This window comes from Embiotoca jacksoni, unplaced genomic scaffold, assembly GCF_022577435.1.
Source record: "Embiotoca jacksoni isolate LCO1_2020_lvr unplaced genomic scaffold, fEmbJac1.0.p SCAF_17, whole genome shotgun sequence".
NCBI lineage: Eukaryota > Metazoa > Chordata > Actinopteri > Embiotocidae > Embiotoca > Embiotoca jacksoni.
Window position 1 is genome coordinate 292,356 of NW_027185307.1, and position 26,513 is coordinate 318,868.

Below are 26,513 nucleotides of genomic sequence, written 5' to 3' on the forward strand. Positions count from 1 at the left end.
AGAGAGACACCGAGGTCCTGAAGGAGGAAAGAAGGATCTGGTGGTTCACTGTGTCAAATGCAGCAGAAGGTCTAGAAGGATCAGGACAGAGGACAGAGAGGCTGCTCTAGCAGTGTGAAGCTGTTCAGAGACAGAAGAGAACAGCTGGCTGGCTGGATATGGTTGGATGGTTAATGGCTGGCTGGATGTGGTTGGATGGTTGATGGCTGGCTGGATGTGGTTGGATGGTTGATGGCTGGCTGGATGTGGTTGGATGGTTAATGGCTGGCTGGATGTAGTTGGATGGTTGATGGCTGGCTGGATGTGGTTGGATGGTTGATGGCTGGCTGGATGTGGTTGGATGGTTAATGGCTGGCTGGATGTGGTTGGATGGTTGATGGCTGGCTGGATGTGGTTGGATGGTTGATGGCTGGCTGGATGTGGTTGAATGGTTAATGGCTGGCTGGATGTGGTTGGATGGTTGATGGCTGGATGTGGTTGGATGGTTGATGGCTGGCTGGATGTGGTTGGATGGTTGATGGCTGGCTGGATGTGGTTGGATGGTTGATGGCTGGCTGGATATGGTTGGATGGTTGATGGCTGGCTGGATGTGGTTGGATGGTTGATGGCTGGCTGGATGTGGTTGGATGGTTGATGGCTGGCTGGATGTGGTTGGATGGTTGATGGCTGGATGTGGTTGGATGGTTGATGGCTGGCTGTGGTTGGATGGTTGATGGCTGGCTGGATGTGGTTGGATGGTTGATGGCTGGCTGGATGTGGTTGGATGGTTGATGGCTGGCTGGATGTGGTGGATGGTTGATGGCTGGCTGGATGTGGTTGGATGGTTGATGGCTGGCTGGATATGGTTGGATGGTTGATGGCTGGCTGGATGTGGTTGGATGGTTGATGGCTGGCTGGATGTGGTTGGATGGTTGATGGCTGGCTGGATGTGGTTGGATGGTTGATGGCTGGATGTGGTTGGATGGTTGATGGCAGGATGTGGTTGGATGGTTGATCCTCAGCTGAGCCAGGGTGGAGCTGTAGGTCCTGTAAGATCCAGCAGGTTGTATAACGCCCCCAGGTGCTCCACTGTTGTTGGACCGGCCCGGTGTTTTCTCTGGAACTTCCACTCTGGAGGGGCTAACGAGAAGGTACCTACGATACGCAGACATAAAGATGGAGGGAGGACATAATGGTCAGTAAAGGAGCACAAGTCTTGTTTAAACATCAAAGTTGTGTCTTTCAAATATTGAGTGAAGTGCAGGAGAAAAATCAAATATCTTCCCTCTAATTATTGTTAAATCCGTTCCTCACCAGGCAGCCACGTCTAAAATCTACAATCCGGACTCGAGGGCCATCAGGTCCACTTTCAATGAGGACATTTTCGGTCTTTATGTCCCAGTGAAAGACTCCCTTGGAGTGGAGGTCAATGGCAGCGTCCACCATCTGCCTGAGGATGATGTGTGATAGAAGCAGTGAAACACGCTGAGTAAGGGGAGTGGAGCTGGACTTCATGTCCATCAGACAAGAGGTCACCTCCTTGTGAAGGTGCTGCTGGAAGCTTGGTGACGTTTCTTCTTACTTGGTCTTCTTTACGGGAGCCTGAATATATGTCCTCTAATCCACCGTCACCAATCTGGTGAAGCTCTAAATACTTTTCTTCAAATTCATCTGCAGAGAGACACGTTTAGGATTGTTATCATTTGAAGGGAAACCTATTAAATCCAGATTCTGATGAGAAGATAAAAGCCTCTCTCACGTCTACCAGCCAAATGTGAAGCTGTCTGTTAGCCTAGCTTCGAGGTGCTCGTCTTTGGAGGTGCTGGTAGGTGGATGTTGTTAACATCAGACAGAGACAAGCTGTGGAGGTCCACGTTAACCCTCGTCTACTTCTTTGGGCTCTCCAAATGCTCATATCATTTCTTTAATCGGCCTTTTTTATTTCCACATTTCATGAATGAGATCATTTATTGAAGACAGTAACCCGGTAGCATTACTTTGTAAATCAAACAGAGTAAATGAAGTCAATAATCTGATGGTTTGGTAATCTAAACTTGCTGTGAGCCTCTGGACGATGAGCCGGCGGCTTTTCTCCAGTTTTTCTGGGAATGACCAGAGAACACATCCTAAATGAAATAAACAGACCTATAAAGAGAAGAAGAGTGAGGATGAAGATGTGGATCATTTTTCATGGAGTGACTGTGACACTAATGTCCAGGCTGCCCTGCTCCAGGAGACTGCAGTTCCTGAGAGAACCATGTGAAGGTGATCACAATCAAGTGATTACTGCAGGAAGCCGATCCACCTGGTAAAAGCTGCCTTCTAATGGATTCCTGGAAGAGGGACATTCAGCAAGATCAAAATGGACGAGACAGACACACGCATGCGCACACGCACCGTTAGATAAGGGAGTGACTGATGAAAGTGAAAGTACAAAGTTCAACCTCCATTTGGAGTCCACAGAACAGACGGAAGAAAGTTGGAGGATTCACGGTGAGTTTTAACATGAAGATTATTTTACTGTCGGAGGGAAAAATGAGCTGATCATCTGGATCGATCTGTGGATTCAGAGGCTCCAGCTGATCATCTGGATCGATCTGTGGATTCAGAGGCTCCAGCTGATCATCTGGATCGATCTGTGGATTCAGAGGCTCCAGCTGATCATCTGGATCGATCTGTGGATTCAGAGGCTCCAGCTGATCATCTGGATCGACCTGTGGATTCAGAGGCTCCAGCTGATCATCTGGATCGATCTGTGGATTCAGAGGCTCCAGCTGATCATCTGGATCGATCTGTGGATTCAGAGGCTCCAGCTGATCATCTGGATCGATCTGTGGATTCAGAGGCTCCAGCTGATCATCTGGATCGACCTGTGGATTCAGAGGCTCCAGCTGATCATCTGGATCGATCTGTGGATTCAGAGGCTCCAGCTGATCATCTGGATCGACCTGTGGATTCAGAGGCTCCAGCTGATCATCTGGATCGATCTGTGGATTCAGAGGCTCCAGCTGATCAGCTGCTCTGAAACTGCGTCACAGAAGTTACCAGGTTCAACTCAGGACCTGAATCCCACCGAGTCCTTCTCCTCTTTGTTCACTGTAAACTTTTGGATGTGACCACTGAAGCTCTGATCATAGAGGAGCCGCAGATCGTAAAATAACCGCGTTACCGTGAACGGAAGCCGGTAACGGTTGCCGCCGTGTGATTGTCGTTGCGCCTGCAGTAGTGTAGTTACGGTAAGGTCCGGCTGCGGCCCGCCGATGGGCTGCTTCACTGACTGGAGATAAACAGGCCACGTCGAGTCTAGTCTGACGTCATCCACAGGAAGTTGGATAGAGGAACGTCCATTTTCAAAATAAAATACCCTGTGACACCCTGGATGTAAACATCCCACCACTACAGGTGTCTACTTCCGGTCTTTAGGCAGAAGAAACGTTCTCCTGATTGTTCAATAGATTTAAAATAAATGCACCACGTGGTCTGTGGACTCAGAAGACTGAACTGAACCTGACTACATCTGTTTACTATCATTAGTCCAACATGATCATTGTTATATTATTATAATATACTCAGTACAACCTAATGTTTGTCTAGTCTGTCATAATTTAAAAGAAAATCAAGTAGAAAACAGAAAGCTAAAACCAACATGAGAGTTTAACTTGATATCTGTAGTTTAAATGTAAAACTTGCCCACAAACATGTTGTGGAGCTGCTTGTTCTGGAGGTTATCGTGGCTCCTGCCTGGTCTTCTCTGAACATGATCTGGAGAAGTGAAATGGATCAACTGTTCACCTCATTAATCGGAGACAATGATCTTCTTATGAGTCACAGTGTTCGAATTCAGACTGACATCAAAATGAAAGTCTCAGTTGCCAAATTTATTGTTTCCTGAAGATAACAGCTGGAAAGGAACCAAACAGCTGACGTGACATCGTATTAATATTTCTTCTATTGATACTCTGTAAACATCATGCTGTCACAAAGGTCTGGAAACATATAATTATTATTATTATTATTATTATTATTATTACAGACAAGGAGGAAGAAGCTTCACATGAAGGCTCACAGTACCAACAGTTAACTGTCACAGGGGATCACAACATCACAGGTGTACTGGATGTTGTCATATAAATCACGATGAATATTAACCATGATGAATATAAACCATGATGAATATAAATCACGATGAATATTAACCATGATAAATATAAATCACGATGAATATAAACCATGATGAATATAAACCACGATGAATATAAACCATGATGAATATAAACCATGATGAATATAAATCACGATGAATATTAACCATGATGAATATAAATCACGATGAATATAAACCACGATGAATATAAATCACGATGAATATAAATCACGATGAATATAAACCATGATGAATATTAAAAACGATGAATATAAATCATGATGAATATAAACCATGATGAATATAAATCACGATGAATATAAACCACGATGAATATAAACCACGATGAATATAAACCACGATGAATATTAACCATGATGAATATAAATCACGATGAATATAAACCACGATGAATATAAACCACGATGAATATAAACCATGATGAATATAAATCATGATGAATATAAACCATGATGAATATAAATCATGATGAATATAAATCATGATGAATATAAACCACGATGAATATAAATCACGATGAATATAAACCATGATGAATATAAATCATGATGAATATAAATCACGATGAATATAAACCATGATGAATATAAACCATGATGAATATAAATCACGATGAATATAAACCATGATGAATATAAACCACGATGAATATAAACCACGATGAATATAAACCACGATGAATATTAACCATGATGAATATAAATCACGATGAATATAAACCACGATGAATATAAACCACGATGAATATAAACCATGATGAATATAAATCATGATGAATATAAACCATGATGAATATAAATCATGATGAATATAAATCATGATGAATATAAACCACGATGAATATAAATCACGATGAATATAAATCATGATGAATATAAACCATGATGAATATAAACCACGATGAATATAAATCATGATGAATATAAATCATGATGAATATAAACCATGATGAATATAAATCATGATGAATATAAACCACGATGAATATAAATCATGATGAATATAAACCATGATGAATATAAATCACGATGAATATAAATCATGATGAATATAAACCATGATGAATATAAATCATGATGAATATAAACCACGATGAATATAAATCACGATGAATATAAACCACGATGAATATAAATCATGATGAATATAAACCATGATGAATATAAATCATGATGAATATAAACCACGATGAATATAAATCATGATGAATATAAACCATGATGAATATAAATCACGATGAATATAAATCATGATGAATATAAACCATGATGAATATAAATCATGATGAATATAAACCACGATGAATATAAATCACGATGAATATAAATCATGATGAATATAAACCACGATGAATATAAACCATGATGAATATAAATCACGATGAATATAAATCATGATGAATATAAACCATGATGAATATAAATCATGATGAATATAAACCATGATGAATATAAACCATGATGAATATAAATCATGATGAATATAAACCACGATGAATATAAATCATGATGAATATAAACCACGATGAATATAAATCACGATGAATATAAACCACGATGAATATAAACCATGATGAATATAAACCATGATGAATATAAATCACGATGAATATAAATCATGATGAATATAAACCATGATGAATACAAACCATGATGAATATAAATCATGATGAATATAAACCATGATGAATATAAACCACGATGAATATAAATCATGATGAATATAAACCACGATGAATATAAACCATGATGAATATAAATCACGATGAATATAAATCATGATGAATATAAACCATGATGAATATAAACCATGATGAATATAAATCATGATGAATATAAACCATGATGAATATAAATCATGATGAATATAAACCATGATGAATATAAACCACGATGAATATAAATCATGATGAATATAAACCATGATGAATATAAATCATGATGAATAGAAATCACGATGAATATAAACCATGATGAATATAAACCACGATGAATATAAACCATGATGAATATAAATCACGATGAATATAAATCATGATGAATATAAACCATGATGAATATAAACCATGATGAATATAAATCATGATGAATATAAACCATGATGAATATAAATCATGATGAATATAAACCACGATGAATATAAATCACGATGAATATAAACCATGATGAATATAAATCACGATGAATATAAATCATGATGAATATAAACCATGATGAATATAAACCATGATGAATATAAATCAAGATGAATATAAACCATGATGAATATAAACCACGATGAATATAAATCATGATGAATATAAACCACGATGAATATAAACCATGATGAATATAAATCACGATGAATATAAATCATGATGAATATAAACCATGATGAATATAAACCATGATGAATATAAATCATGATGAATATAAACCATGATGAATATAAATCATGATGAATATAAACCACGATGAATATAAACTACGATGAATATAAATCATGATGAATATAAATCATGATGAATATAAACCACGATGAATATAAATCATGATGAATATAAACCACGATGAATATAAACTACGATGAATATAAATCATGATGAATATACACCACGATGAATATAAATCACGATGAATATAAATCATGATGAATATAAACCATGATGAATATAAATCACGATGAATATAAATCATGATGAATATAAACCACGATGAATATAAATCACGATGAATATAAATCATGATGAATATAAACCATGATGAATATAAATCATGATGAATATAAATCATGATGAATATAAACCATGAATATAAACCACGATGAATATAAACCCTGACGAATATAAACCCTGACGAATATAATCAATGATGAATATTAACAACCATGAATATAAACCATGATGAATATAAACCATGATGAATATAAACCACGATGAATATAAATCACGATGAATATAAACCACGATGAATATAAATCATGATGAATATAAACCATGATGAATATAAATCACGATGAATATAAATCATGATGAATATAAATCATGATGAATATAAATCATGATGAATATAAATCATGATGAAAATAAATCATGATGAATATAAACCATGATGAATATAAATCACGATGAATATAAATCATGATGAATATAAATCATGATGAATATAAACCATGATGAATATAAATCATGATGAATATAAATCATGATGAATATAAACCATGATGAATATAAACCACGATGAATATAAATCATGATGAATATAAATCATGATGAATATAAATCATGATGAAAATAAATCATGATGAATATAAACCATGATGAATATAAATCACGATGAATATAAATCATGATGAATATAAATCATGATGAATATAAATCATGATGAATATAAACCATGATGAATATAAACCACGATGAATATAAATCACGATGAATATAAATCATGATGAATATAAATCATGATGAAAATAAATCATGATGAATATAAACCATGATGAATATAAATCACGATGAATATAAATCATGATGAATATAAATCATGATGAATATAAATCATGATGAATATCAACCATGATGAATATAAACCACGATGAATATAAATCATGATGAATATAAATCATGATGAATATAAATCATGATGAATATAAACCATGATGAATATAAATCATGATGAATATAAACCATGATGAATATAAACCATGATGAATATAAATCATGATGAATATAAACCACGATGAATATAAACTACGATGAATATAAATCATGATGAATATAAATCATGATGAATATAAACCACGATGAATATAAACCACGATGAATATAAATCATGATGAATATAAATCATGATGAATATAAACCACGATGAATATAAATCTTGATGAATATAAACCACGATGAATATAAACTACGATGAAAATAAATCATGATGAATATAAACCATGATGAATATAAATCATGATGAATATAAACCATGATGAATATAAATCACGATGAATATAAATCATGATGAATATAAACCATGATGAATATAAATCACGATGAATATAAATCATGATGAATATAAACAACAATGAATATAAACCATGATGAATATAAATCATGATGAATATAAATCATGATGAATATAAACCATGATGAATATAAATCACGATGAATATAAATCATGATGAATATAAACCATGATGAATATAAATCACGATGAATATAAATCATGATGAATATAAACCATGATGAATATAAATCACAATGAATATAAACCACGATGAATATAAATCATGATGAATATAAATCATGATGAATATAAACCATGATGAATATAAATCACAATGAATATAAATCATGATGAATATAAACCATGATGAATATAAATCATGATGAATATAAATCACGATGAATATAAATCATGATGAATATAAACCATGATGAATATAAATCACGATGAATATAAATCATGATGAATATAAACCATGATGAATATAAATCATGATGAATATAAATCATGATGAATATAAATCACAATGAATATATACATCACGATGAATATAAATCATGATGAATATAAACCATGATGAATATAAATCACAATGAATATAAACCACGATGAATATAAATCATGATGAATATAAACCATGATGAATATAAATCACAATGAATATAAACCACGATGAATATAAATTATGATGAATATAAATCATGATGAATATAAACCATGATGAATATAAATCACAATGAATATAAATCATGATGAATATAAACCATGATCAATATTAACAACAATGAATATAAACCATGATGAATATAAACCATGATGAATATAAATCATGATGAATATAAACCATGATGAATATAAATCATGATGAATATAAATCATGATGAATATAAACCATGATGAATATAAATCATGATGAATATAAATCATGATGAATATAAATCACAATGAATATAAATCACGATGAATATAAATCATGATGAATATAAACCATGATGAATATAAATCACAATGAATATAAATCACGATGAATATTAATCATGATGAATATAAACCATGATGAATATAAATCACAATGAATATAAACCACGATGAATATAAATTATGATGAATATAAATCATGATGAATATAAACCATGATGAATATAAATCACAATGAATATAAATCATGATGAATATAAACCATGATCAATATTAACAACAATGAATATAAACCATGATGAATATAAACCATGATGAATATTAACAACAATGAATATAAACCATGATGAATGTAAATCATGATGAATATACACCACGATGAATATAAACCATGATGAATATAAATCACGATGAATATAAATCATGATGAATATAAACCATGATGAATATAAATCACGATGAATATAAATCATGATGAATATAAACCATGATGAATATAAATCACAATGAATATAAACCACGATGAATATAAATCATGATGAATATAAATCATGATGAATATAAACCATGATGAATATAAATCATGATGAATATAAATCATGATGAATATAAACCATGATGAATATAAATCATGATGAATATAAATCACAATGAATATAAACCACGATGAATATAAATCACGATGAATATAAACCATGATGAATATAAATCACGATGAATATAAATCATGATGAATATAAATCATAATGAATATAAACCATGATGAATATAAATCACAATGAATATAAACCACGATGAATATAAATCATGATGAATATAAATCATGATGAATATAAACCATGATGAATATAAATCACGATGAATATAAACCATGATGAATATAAATCATGATGAATATAAATCATGATGAATATAAACCATGATGAATATAAATCATGATGAATACAAATCATGATGAATATAAATCATGATGAATATAAACCATGATGAATATAAATCACAATGAATATAAATCATGATGAATATAAATCACGATGAATATAAATCATGATGAATATAAATCACGATGAATATAAATCATGATGAATATAAACCATGATGAATATAAATCACGATGAATATAAACCATGATGAATATAAATCACAATGAATATAAATCATGATGAATATAAACCACGATGAATATAAATCACAATGAATATAAACCACGATGAATATAAATCATGATGAATATAAATCATGATGAATATAAACCATGATGAATATAAATCACAATGAATATAAATCATGATGAATATAAACCATGATCAATATTAACAACAATGAATATAAACCATGATGAATATAAACCATGATGAATATTAACAACAATGAATATAAACCATGATGAATATAAATCATGATGAATATACACCACGATGAATATAAACCACGATGAATATAAATCACGATGAATATAAATCATGATGAATATAAACCATGATGAATATAAATCACGATGAATATAAATCATGATGAATATAAACCATGATGAATATAAATCACAATGAATATAAACCACGATGAATATAAATCATGATGAATATAAATCATGATGAATATAAACCATGATGAATATAAATCACAATGAATATAAATCATGATGAATATAAACCATGATGAATATAAATCATGATGAATATAAATCACGATGAATATAAATCATGATGAATATAAACCATGATGAATATAAATCACGATGAATATAAATCATGATGAATATAAACCACGATGAATATAAATCACAATGAATATAAACCACGATGAATATAAATCATGATGAATATAAATCATGATGAATATAAACCATGATGAATATAAATCATGATGAATATAAACCATGATGAATATAAATCATGATGAATATAAACCACGATGAATATAAATCACAATGAATATAAACCACGATGAATATAAATCATGATGAATATAAATCATGATGAATATAAACCATGATGAATATAAATCACAATGAATATAAATCATGATGAATATAAACCATGATGAATATAAATCACGATGAATATAAATCATGATGAATATAAACCATGATGAATATAAATCACGATGAATATAAATCATGATGAATATAAACCACGATGAATATAAATCACAATGAATATAAACCACGATGAATATAAATCATGATGAATATAAATCATGATGAATATAAACCATGATGAATATAAATCATGATGAATATAAATCACGATGAATATAAATCATGATGAATATAAACCATGATGAATATAAATCACGATGAATATAAATCATGATGAATATAAACCACGATGAATATAAATCACAATGAATATAAACCACGATGAATATAAATCATGATGAATATAAATCATGATGAATATAAACCACGATGAATATAAATCATGATGAATATAAACCATGATGAATATAAATCACAATGAATATAAACCACGATGAATATAAATCATGATGAATATAAATCATGATGAATATAAACCATGATGAATATAAATCACAATGAATATAAATCATGATGAATATAAACCATGATGAATATAAATCATGATGAATATAAATCACAATGAATATAAATCACGATGAATATAAATCATGATGAATATAAACCATGATGAATATAAATCACAATGAATATAAACCACGATGAATATAAATCATGATGAATATAAATCATGATGAATATAAACCATGATGAATATAAATCACAATGAATATAAATCAGGATGAATATAAACCATGATCAATATTAACAACAATGAATATAAACCATGATGAATATTAACAACAATGAATATAAACCATGATGAATATAAACCATGATGAATATAAATCATGATGAATATAAACCACGATGAATATAAATCTTGATGAATATAAACCACGATGAATATAAACTACGATGAAAATAAATCATGATGAATATAAACCACGATGAATATAAACTACGATGAAAATAAATCAGGATGAATATAAACCATGATGAATATAAATCATGATGAATATAAACCATGATGAATATAAATCACGATGAATATAAATCATGATGAATATAAATCATGATGAATATAAACAACAATGAATATAAACCATGATGAATATAAATCATGATGAATATAAATCATGATGAATATAAACCATGATGAATATAAATCACGATGAATATAAATCATGATGAATATAAACCATGATGAATATAAACCATGATGAATATAAATCATGATGAATATAAATCATGATGAATATAAACCATGATGAATATAAACCACGATGAATATAAATCATGATGAATATAAATCATGATGAATATAAATCATGATGAAAATAAATCATGATGAATATAAACCATGATGAATATAAATCACGATGAATATAAACCACGATGAATATAAATCATGATGAATATAAATCATGATGAATATAAACCATGATGAATATAAATCACAATGAATATAAATCATGATGAATATAAACCATGATCAATATTAACAACAATGAATATAAACCATGATGAATATAAACCATGATGAATATTAACAACAATGAATATAAACCATGATGAATATAAATCATGATGAATATACACCACGATGAATATAAACCATGATGAATATAAATCACGATGAATATAAATCATGATGAATATAAACCATGATGAATATAAATCACGATGAATATAAATCATGATGAATATAAACCATGATGAATATAAATCACAATGAATATAAACCACGATGAATATAAATCATGATGAATATAAATCATGATGAATATAAACCATGATGAATATAAATCACAATGAATATAAATCATGATGAATATAAACCATGATGAATATAAATCATGATGAATATAAATCACGATGAATATAAATCATGATGAATATAAACCATGATGAATATAAATCACGATGAATATAAATCATGATGAATATAAACCATGATGAATATAAATCACAATGAATATAAATCACGATGAATATAAATCATGATGAATATAAACCATGATGAATATAAATCACAATGAATATAAACCACGATTAATATAAATCATGATGAATATAAATCATGATGAATATAAACCATGATGAATATAAATCACAATGAATATAAATCATGATGAATATAAACCATGATCAATATTAACAACAATGAATATAAACCATGATGAATATAAACCATGATGAATATTAACAACAATGAATATAAACCATGATGAATATAAACCATGATGAATATAAATCATGATGAATATAAACCACGATGAATATAAATCTTGATGAATATAAACCACGATGAATATAAACTACGATGAAAATAAATCATGATGAATATAAATCACGATGAATATAAATCACGATGAATATAAATCATGATGAATATAAACCACGATGAATATAAATCATGATGAATATAAATCACAATGAATATAAATCACGATGAATATAAATCATGATGAATATAAACCACGATGAATATAAATCATGATGAATATAAATCATGATGAATATAAATCATGATGAATATAAACCATGATGAATATAAATCATGATGAATATAAATCATGATGAATATAAATCATGATGAATATAAACCATGATGAATATAAACCATGATGAATATAAACCACGATGAATATAAACCACGATGAATATAAATCATGATGAATATAAATCATGATGAATATAAACCATGATGAATATAAACCACGATGAATATAAATCATGATGAATATAAACCACGATGAATATAAACCACGATGAATATAAACCACGATGAATATAAATCATGATGAATATAAATCATGATGAATATAAACCATGATGAATATAAACCACGATGAATATAAATCATGATGAATATACACCACGATGAATATAAACCATGATGAATATAAATCACAATGAAAATAAATCACGATGAATATAAATCATGATGAATATAAACCATGATGAATATAAATCACAATGAATATAAACCACGATGAATATAAATCATGATGAATATAAATCATGATGAATATAAACCATGATGAATATAAATCACAATGAATATAAACCATGATGAATATAAATCATGATGAATATTAACAACAATGAATATAAACCATGATGAATATAAATCATGATGAATATAAACCACGATGAATATAAACCACGATGAATATAAACCACGATGAATATAAATCATGATGAATATAAACCATGATGAATATTAACAACAATGAATATAAACCATGATGAATATTAACAACAATGAATATAAACCATGATGAATATAAATCATGATGAATATAAATCATGATGAATATACACCACGATGAATATAAATCATGATGAATATAAATCATGATGAATATAAATCATGATGAATATAAACCATGATGAATATAAACCACGATGAATATAAATCATGATGAATATAAACCACGATGAATATAAACCATGATGAATATAAACCATGATGAATATAAACCACGATGAATATAAATCATGATGAATATAAATCATGATGAACATAAACCATGATGAATATAAACCATGATGAATATAAATCACGATGAATATAAACCACGATGAATATAAACCATGATGAATATAAACCATGATGAATATAAACCACGATGAATATAAATCATGATGAATATAAATCATGATGAATATAAATCATGATGAATATAAATCATGATGAATATAAACCATGATGAATATAAACCACGATGAATATAAATCATGATGAATATAAACCATGATGAATATAAACCATGATGAATATAAACCATGATGAATATAAACCACGATGAATATAAACTACGATGAATATAAATCATGATGAATATAAATCATGATGAATATAAACCACGATGAATATAAACTACGATGAATATAAATCATGATGAATATACACCACGATGAATATAAATCACAATGAATATAAATCATGATGAATATAAACCATGATGAATATAAATCATGATGAATATAAACCACGATGAATATAAACTACGATGAATATAAATCATGATGAATATAAATCATGATGAATATAAACCACGATGAATATAAACTACGATGAATATAAATCATGATGAATATAAATCATGATGAATATAAACCACGATGAATATAAACTACGATGAATATAAATCATGATGAATATACACCACGATGAATATAAATCACAATGAATATAAATCATGATGAATATAAACCACGATGAATATAAACTACGATGAATATAAATCATGATGAATATAAACCATGATGAATATAAACCACGATGAATATAAACTACGATGAATATAAATCATGATGAATATAAATCATGATGAATATAAACCACGATGAATATAAACTACGATGAATATAAATCATGATGAATATACACCACGATGAATATAAATCACAATGAATATAAATCATGATGAATATAAACCATGATGAATATAAATCATGATGAATATAAACCACGATGAATATAAATCATGATGAATATAAACCATGATGAATATAAACCATGATGAATATAAATCACAATGAATATAAATCATTATGAATATAAATCATGATGAATATAAACCATGATGAATATAAACCATGATGAATATAAACCATGATGAATATAAATCATGATGAATATAAACCACGATGAATATAAACCACGATGAATATAAACCACGATGAATATAAATCACAATGAATATAAATCATGATGAATATAAATCATGATGAATATAAACCATGATGAATATAAATCATGATGAATATAAACCATGATGAATATAAATCATGATGAATATAAACCACGATGAATATAAACCACGATGAATATAAACCATGATGAATATAAACCATGATGAATATAAATCACAATGAATATAAACCACGATGAATATAAATCATGATGAATATAAATCATGATGAATATAAACCATGATGAATATAAATCACAATGAATATAAACCATGATGAATATAAATCATGATGAATATAAACCATGATGAATATAAATCATGATGAATATAAACCATGATGAATATAAATCATGATGAATATAAACCATGATGAATATAAATCATGATGAATATAAATCATGATGAATATAAACCATGATGAATATAAATCATGATGAATATAAACCATGATGAATATAAACCATGATGAATATAAATCATGATGAATATAAATCATGATGAATATAAACCATGATGAATATAAATCATGATGAATATAAACCATGATGAATATAAACCATGATGAATATAAACCACGATGAATATAAACTACGATGAATATAAATCATGATGAATATAAATCATGATGAATATAAACCACGATGAATATAAATCATGATGAATATAAACCATGATGAATATAAACCATGATGAATATAAACCATGATGAATATAAACCATGATGAATATAAATCATGATGAATATAAATCATGATGAATATAAACCATGATGAATATAAATCATGATGAATATAAACCATGATGAATATAAACCATGATGAATATAAACCATGATGAATATAAACCACGATGAATATAAACTACGATGAATATAAATCATGATGAATATAAATCATGATGAATATAAACCACGATGAATATAAATCATGATGAATATACACCACGATGAATATAAACCACGATGAATATAAATCATGATGAATATACACCACAATGAATATAAATCATGATTAATATAAACCATGATGAATATAAATCACGATGAATATAAATCATGATGAATATAAACCATGATGAATATAAATCACGATGAATATAAATCATGATGAATATAAACCACGATGAATATAAACCATGAATATAAACCACGATGAATATAAACCCTGACGAATATAATCAATGATGAATATTAACAACGATGAATATAAACCATGATGAATATAAACCATGATGAATATAAACCATGATGAATATAAACCATGATGAATATAAACCACGATGAATATAAATCACGATGAATATAAACCACGATGAATATAAATCATGATGAATATAAACCATGATGAATATAAAAAACAATGAATATAAATCATGATGAATATAAACCATGATGAATATAAATCATGATGAATATAAATCACGATGAATATAAATCATGATGAATATAAACCATGATGAATATAAATCACGATGAATATAAATCATGATGAATATAAACCATGATGAATATAAATCACAATGAAAATAAATCACGATGAATATAAATCATGATGAATATAAACCATGATGAATATAAATCACAATGAATATAAACCACGATGAATATAAATCATGATGAATATAAATCATGATGAATATAAACCATGATGAATATAAATCACAATGAATATAAACCATGATGAATATAAATCATGATGAATATTAACAACAATGAATATAAACCACGATGAATATAAACCACGATGAATATAAATCATGATGAATATAAACCATGATGAATATTAACAACAATGAATATAAACCATGATGAATATTAACAACAATGAATATAAACCATGATGAATATAAATCATGATGAATATAAATCATGATGAATATACACCACGATGAATATAAATCATGATGAATATAAATCATGATGAATATAAATCATGATGAATATAAACCATGATGAATATAAACCACGATGAATATAAATCATGATGAATATGAACCACGATGAATATAAACCATGATGAATATAAACCATGATGAATATAAATCATGATGAATATAAATCATGATGAATATAAACCATGATGAATATAAACCATGATGAATATAAATCACGATGAATATAAACCACGATGAATATAAACCATGATGAATATAAATCATGATGAATATAAACCACGATGAATATAAACCATGATGAATATAAACCACGATGAATATAAATCATGATGAATATAAACCACGATGAATATAAACCATGATGAATATAAACCATGATGAATATAAACTACGATGAATATAAATCATGATGAATATAAATCATGATGAATATAAACCACGATGAATATAAACTACGATGAATATAAATCATGATGAATATACACCACGATGAATATAAATCATGATGAATATAAACCATGATGAATATAAATCATGATGAATATACACCACGATGAATATAAACCATGATGAATATAAACCACGATGAATATAAACCATGATGAATATAAACCACGATGAATATAAACCACGATGAATATAAATCATGATGAATATAAATCATGATGAATATAAACCATGATGAATATAAACCACGATGAATATAAATCATGATGAATATACACCACGATGAATATAAATCATGATGAATATAAATCATGATGAATATAAACCATGATGAATATAAACCACGATGAATATAAATCATGATGAATATAAACCACGATGAATATAAATCACGATGAATATAAACCATGATGAATACAAATCATGATGAATATAAATCATGATGAATATAAACCACGATGAATATAAATCATGATGAATATAAATCACGATGAATATAAATCATGATGAATATAAACCATGATGAATATAAATCACGATGAATATAAATCATGATGAATATAAACCATGATGAATATAAATCACAATGAAAATAAATCACGATGAATATAAATCACGATGAATATAAACCATGATGAATATAAATCACAATGAATATAAACCACGATGAATATAAATCATGATGAATATAAATCATGATGAATATAAACCATGATGAATATAAATCACAATGAATATAAACCATGATGAATATAAATCATGATGAATATTAACAACAATGAATATAAACCATGATGAATATAAATCATGATGAATATAAACCACGATGAATATAAACCACGATGAATATAAATCATGATGAATATAAACCATGATGAATATTAACAACAATGAATATAAACCATGATGAATATTAACAACAATGAATATAAACCATGATGAATATAAATCATGATGAATATAAATCATGATGAATATACACCACGATGAATATAAATCATGATGAATATAAATCATGATGAATATAAATCATGATGAATATAAATCATGATGAATATAAACCATGATGAATATAAACCACGATGAATATAAATCATGATGAATATAAACCACGATGAATATAAACCATGATGAATATAAACCATGATGAATATAAACCACGATGAATATAAATCATGATGAATATAAATCATGATGAACATAAACCATGATGAATATAAACCATGATGAATATAAATCACGATGAATATAAACCACGATGAATATAAACCATGATGAATATAAATCACAATGAATATAAATCATTATGAATATAAATCATGATGAATATAAACCATGATGAATATAAACCATGATGAATATAAACCATGATGAATATAAATCATGATGAATATAAACCACGATGAATATAAACCACGATGAATATAAACCACGATGAATATAAATCACAATGAATATAAATCATGATGAATATAAATCATGATGAATATAAACCATGATGAATATAAATCATGATGAATATAAACCATGATGAATATAAATCATGATGAATATAAACCACGATGAATATAAACCACGATGAATATAAACCATGATGAATATAAACCATGATGAATATAAATCACAATGAATATAAACCACGATGAATATAAATCATGATGAATATAAATCATGATGAATATAAACCATGATGAATATAAATCACAATGAATATAAACCATGATGAATATAAATCATGATGAATATAAACCATGATGAATATAAACCATGATGAATATAAATCATGATGAATATAAATCATGATGAATATAAACCATGATGAATATAAATCATGATGAATATAAACCATGATGAATATAAACCATGATGAATATAAATCATGATGAATATAAATCATGATGAATATAAATCATGATGAATATAAACCATGATGAATATAAACCATGATGAATATAAACCATGATGAATATAAACCACGATGAATATAAACTACGATGAATATAAATCATGATGAATATAAATCATGATGAATATAAACCACGATGAATATAAATCATGATGAATATAAACCATGATGAATATAAACCATGATGAATATAAACCATGATGAATATAAATCATGATGAATATAAATCATGATGAATATAAACCATGATGAATATAAATCATGATGAATATAAACCATGATGAATATAAACCATGATGAATATAAACCATGATGAATATAAACCACGATGAATATAAACTACGATGAATATAAATCATGATGAATATAAATCATGATGAATATAAACCACGATGAATATAAATCATGATGAATATACACCACGATGAATATAAACCACGATGAATATAAATCATGATGAATATACACCACAATGAATATAAATCATGATTAATATAAACCATGATGAATATAAATCACGATGAATATAAATCATGATGAATATAAACCATGATGAATATAAATCACGATGAATATAAATCATGATGAATATAAACCACGATGAATATAAACCATGAATATAAACCACGATGAATATAAACCCTGACGAATATAATCAATGATGAATATTAACAACGATGAATATAAACCATGATGAATATAAACCATGATGAATATAAACCATGATGAATATAAACCATGATGAATATAAACCACGATGAATATAAATCACGATGAATATAAACCACGATGAATATAAATCATGATGAATATAAACCATGATGAATATAAAAAACAATGAATATAAATCATGATGAATATAAACCATGATGAATATAAATCATGATGAATATAAATCACGATGAATATAAATCATGATGAATATAAACCATGATGAATATAAATCACGATGAATATAAATCATGATGAATATAAACCATGATGAATATAAATCACAATGAAAATAAATCACGATGAATATAAATCATGATGAATATAAACCATGATGAATATAAATCACAATGAATATAAACCACGATGAATATAAATCATGATGAATATAAACCATGATGAATATAAATCACGATGAATATAAACCATGATGAATATAAACCATGATGAATATAAATCACGATGAATATAAACCATGATGAATATAAATCACAATGAAAATAAATCACGATGAATATAAATCATGATGAATATAAACCATGATGAATATAAATCACGATGAATATAAACCATGATGAATATAAATCACAATGAAAATAAATCACGATGAATATAAATCATGATGAATATAAACCATGATGAATATAAATCACAATGAATATAAACCATGATGAATATAAATCATGATGAATATTAACAACAATGAATATAAACCACGATGAATATAAACCACGATGAATATAAATCATGATGAATATAAACCATGATGAATATTAACAACAATGAATATAAACCATGATGAATATTAACAACAATGAATATAAACCATGATGAATATAAATCATGATGAATATAAATCATGATGAATATACACCACGATGAATATAAATCATGATGAATATAAATCATGATGAATATAAATCATGATGAATATAAACCATGATGAATATAAACCACGATGAATATAAATCATGATGAATATAAACCACGATGAATATAAACCATGATGAATATAAACCATGATGAATATAAATCATGATGAATATAAATCACGATGAATATAAACCATGATGAATATAAATCATGATGAATATAAACCATGATGAATATAAATCACGATGAATATAAACCACGATGAATATAAACCATGATGAATATACACCACGATGAATATAAATCATGATGAATATAAACCATGATGAATATAAATCATGATGAATATAAATCATGATGAATATAAACCACGATGAATATAAATCATGATGAATATACACCACGATGAATATAAACCACGATGAATATAAATCATGATGAATATACACCACAATGAATATAAATCATGATTAATATAAACCATGATGAATATAAATCACGATGAATATAAATCATGATGAATATAAACCATGATGAATATAAATCACGATGAATATAAATCATGATGAATATAAACCACGATGAATATAAACCCTGACGAATATAATCAATGATGAATATTAACAACGATGAATATAAACCATGATGAATATAAACCATGATGAATATAAACCATGATGAATATAAACCATGATGAATATAAACCACGATGAATATAAATCACGATGAATATAAACCACGATGAATATAAATCATGATGAATATAAACCATGATGAATATAAAAAACAATGAATATAAATCATGATGAATATAAACCATGATGAATATAAATCATGATGAATATAAATCACGATGAATATAAATCATGATGAATATAAACCATGATGAATATAAATCACGATGAATATAAATCATGATGAATATAAACCATGATGAATATAAATCACAATGAAAATAAATCACGATGAATATAAATCATGATGAATATAAACCATGATGAATATAAATCACAATGAATATATACCACGATGAATATAAATCATGATGAATATAAATCATGATGAATATAAACCATGATGAATATAAATCACAATGAATATAAACCATGATGAATATAAATCATGATGAATATTAACAACAATGAATATAAACCACGATGAATATAAACCACGATGAATATAAATCATGATGAATATAAACCATGATGAATATTAACAACAATGAATATAAACCATGATGAATATTAACAACAATGAATATAAACCATGATGAATATAAATCATGATGAATATAAATCATGATGAATATACACCACGATGAATATAAATCATGATGAATATAAATCATGATGAATATAAATCATGATGAATATAAACCATGATGAATATAAACCACGATGAATATAAATCATGATGAATATAAACCACGATGAATATAAACCATGATGAATATAAACCATGATGAATATAAATCATGATGAATATAAATCATGATGAATATAAACCATGATGAATATAAACCATGATGAATATAAATCACGATGAATATAAACCACGATGAATATAAACCATGATGAATATAAACCATGATGAATATAAACCACGATGAATATAAATCATGATGAATATAAACCATGATGAATATAAACCATGATGAATATAAACCATGATGAATATAAATCACGATGAATATAAACCACGATGAATATAAACCATGATGAATATAAATCATGATGAATATAAACCACGATGAATATAAACCATGATGAATATAAACCACGATGAATATAAATCATGATGAATATAAACCACGATGAATATAAACCATGATGAATATAAACCATGATGAATATAAACTACGATGAATATAAATCATGATGAATATAAATCACAATGAATATAAATCAGGATGAATATAAACCATGATCAATATTAACAACAATGAATATAAACCATGATGAATATTAACAACAATGAATATAAACCATGATGAATATAAACCATGATGAATATAAATCATGATGAATATAAACCACGATGAATATAAATCTTGATGAATATAAACCACGATGAATATAAACTACGATGAAAATAAATCATGATGAATATAAACCACGATGAATATAAACTACGATGAAAATAAATCAGGATGAATATAAACCATGATGAATATAAATCATGATGAATATAAACCATGATGAATATAAATCACGATGAATATAAATCATGATGAATATAAATCATGATGAATATAAACAACAATGAATATAAACCATGATGAATATAAATCATGATGAATATAAATCATGATGAATATAAACCATGATGAATATAAATCACGATGAATATAAATCATGATGAATATAAACCATGATGAATATAAACCATGATGAATATAAATCATGATGAATATAAATCATGATGAATATAAACCATGATGAATATAAACCACGATGAATATAAATCATGATGAATATAAATCATGATGAATATAAATCATGATGAAAATAAATCATGATGAATATAAACCATGATGAATATAAATCACGATGAATATAAACCACGATGAATATAAATCATGATGAATATAAATCATGATGAATATAAACCATGATGAATATAAATCACAATGAATATAAATCATGATGAATATAAACCATGATCAATATTAACAACAATGAATATAAACCATGATGAATATAAACCATGATGAATATTAACAACAATGAATATAAACCATGATGAATATAAATCATGATGAATATACACCACGATGAATATAAACCATGATGAATATAAATCACGATGAATATAAATCATGATGAATATAAACCATGATGAATATAAATCACGATGAATATAAATCATGATTAATATAAACCATGATGAATATAAATCACAATGAATATAAACCACGATGAATATAAATCATGATGAATATAAATCATGATGAATATAAACCATGATGAATATAAATCACAATGAATATAAATCATGATGAATATAAACCATGATGAATATAAATCATGATGAATATAAATCACGATGAATATAAATCATGATGAATATAAACCATGATGAATATAAATCACGATGAATATAAATCATGATGAATATAAACCATGATGAATATAAATCACAATGAATATAAATCACGATGAATATAAATCATGATGAATATAAACCATGATGAATATAAATCACAATGAATATAAACCACGATTAATATAAATCATGATGAATATAAATCATGATGAATATAAACCATGATGAATATAAATCACAATGAATATAAATCATGATGAATATAAACCATGATCAATATTAACAACAATGAATATAAACCATGATGAATATAAACCATGATGAATATTAACAACAATGAATATAAACCATGATGAATATAAACCATGATGAATATAAATCATGATGAATATAAACCACGATGAATATAAATCTTGATGAATATAAACCACGATGAATATAAACTACGATGAAAATAAATCATGATGAATATAAATCACGATGAATATAAATCACGATGAATATAAATCATGATGAATATAAACCACGATGAATATAAATCATGATGAATATAAATCACAATGAATATAAATCACGATGAATATAAATCATGATGAATATAAACCACGATGAATATAAATCATGATGAATATAAATCATGATGAATATAAATCATGATGAATATAAACCATGATGAATATAAATCATGATGAATATAAATCATGATGAATATAAATCATGATGAATATAAACCATGATGAATATAAACCATGATGAATATAAACCACGATGAATATAAACCACGATGAATATAAATCATGATGAATATAAATCATGATGAATATAAACCATGATGAATATAAACCACGATGAATATAAATCATGATGAATATAAACCACGATGAATATAAACCACGATGAATATAAACCACGATGAATATAAATCATGATGAATATAAATCATGATGAATATAAACCATGATGAATATAAACCACGATGAATATAAATCATGATGAATATACACCACGATGAATATAAACCATGATGAATATAAATCACAATGAAAATAAATCACGATGAATATAAATCATGATGAATATAAACCATGATGAATATAAATCACAATGAATATAAACCACGATGAATATAAATCATGATGAATATAAATCATGATGAATATAAACCATGATGAATATAAATCACAATGAATATAAACCATGATGAATATAAATCATGATGAATATTAACAACAATGAATATAAACCATGATGAATATAAATCATGATGAATATAAACCACGATGAATATAAACCACGATGAATATAAACCACGATGAATATAAATCATGATGAATATAAACCATGATGAATATTAACAACAATGAATATAAACCATGATGAATATTAACAACAATGAATATAAACCATGATGAATATAAATCATGATGAATATAAATCAAGATGAATATACACCACGATGAATATAAATCATGATGAATATAAATCATGATGAATATAAATCATGATGAATATAAACCATGATGAATATAAACCACGATGAATATAAATCATGATGAATATAAACCACGATGAATATAAACCATGATGAATATAAACCATGATGAATATAAACCACGATGAATATAAATCATGATGAATATAAATCATGATGAACATAAACCATGATGAATATAAACCATGATGAATATAAATCACGATGAATATAAACCACGATGAATATAAACCATGATGAATATAAACCATGATGAATATAAACCACGATGAATATAAATCATGATGAATATAAATCATGATGAATATAAATCATGATGAATATAAATCATGATGAATATAAACCATGATGAATATAAACCACGATGAATATAAATCATGATGA

The 26,513-nt window shown here is 27.1% G+C and overlaps 1 protein-coding gene across 1 annotated transcript in view; it reads right to left on the reverse strand.

Annotated features, from left to right (window-relative positions):
- Positions 1–839: 839 nt before the first annotated feature.
- Positions 840–26,513, reverse strand: part of acp5b (acid phosphatase 5b, tartrate resistant) — a 59,979-nt gene continuing 34,305 nt past the window's right edge. The window contains exon 7 of the mRNA XM_069151149.1: positions 840–1,134. Within this exon, the coding sequence (XP_069007250.1) occupies positions 1,120–1,134 (15 nt within the window). The 3' untranslated portion in view covers positions 840–1,119. The remainder of the gene's footprint in view (positions 1,135–26,513) is intronic.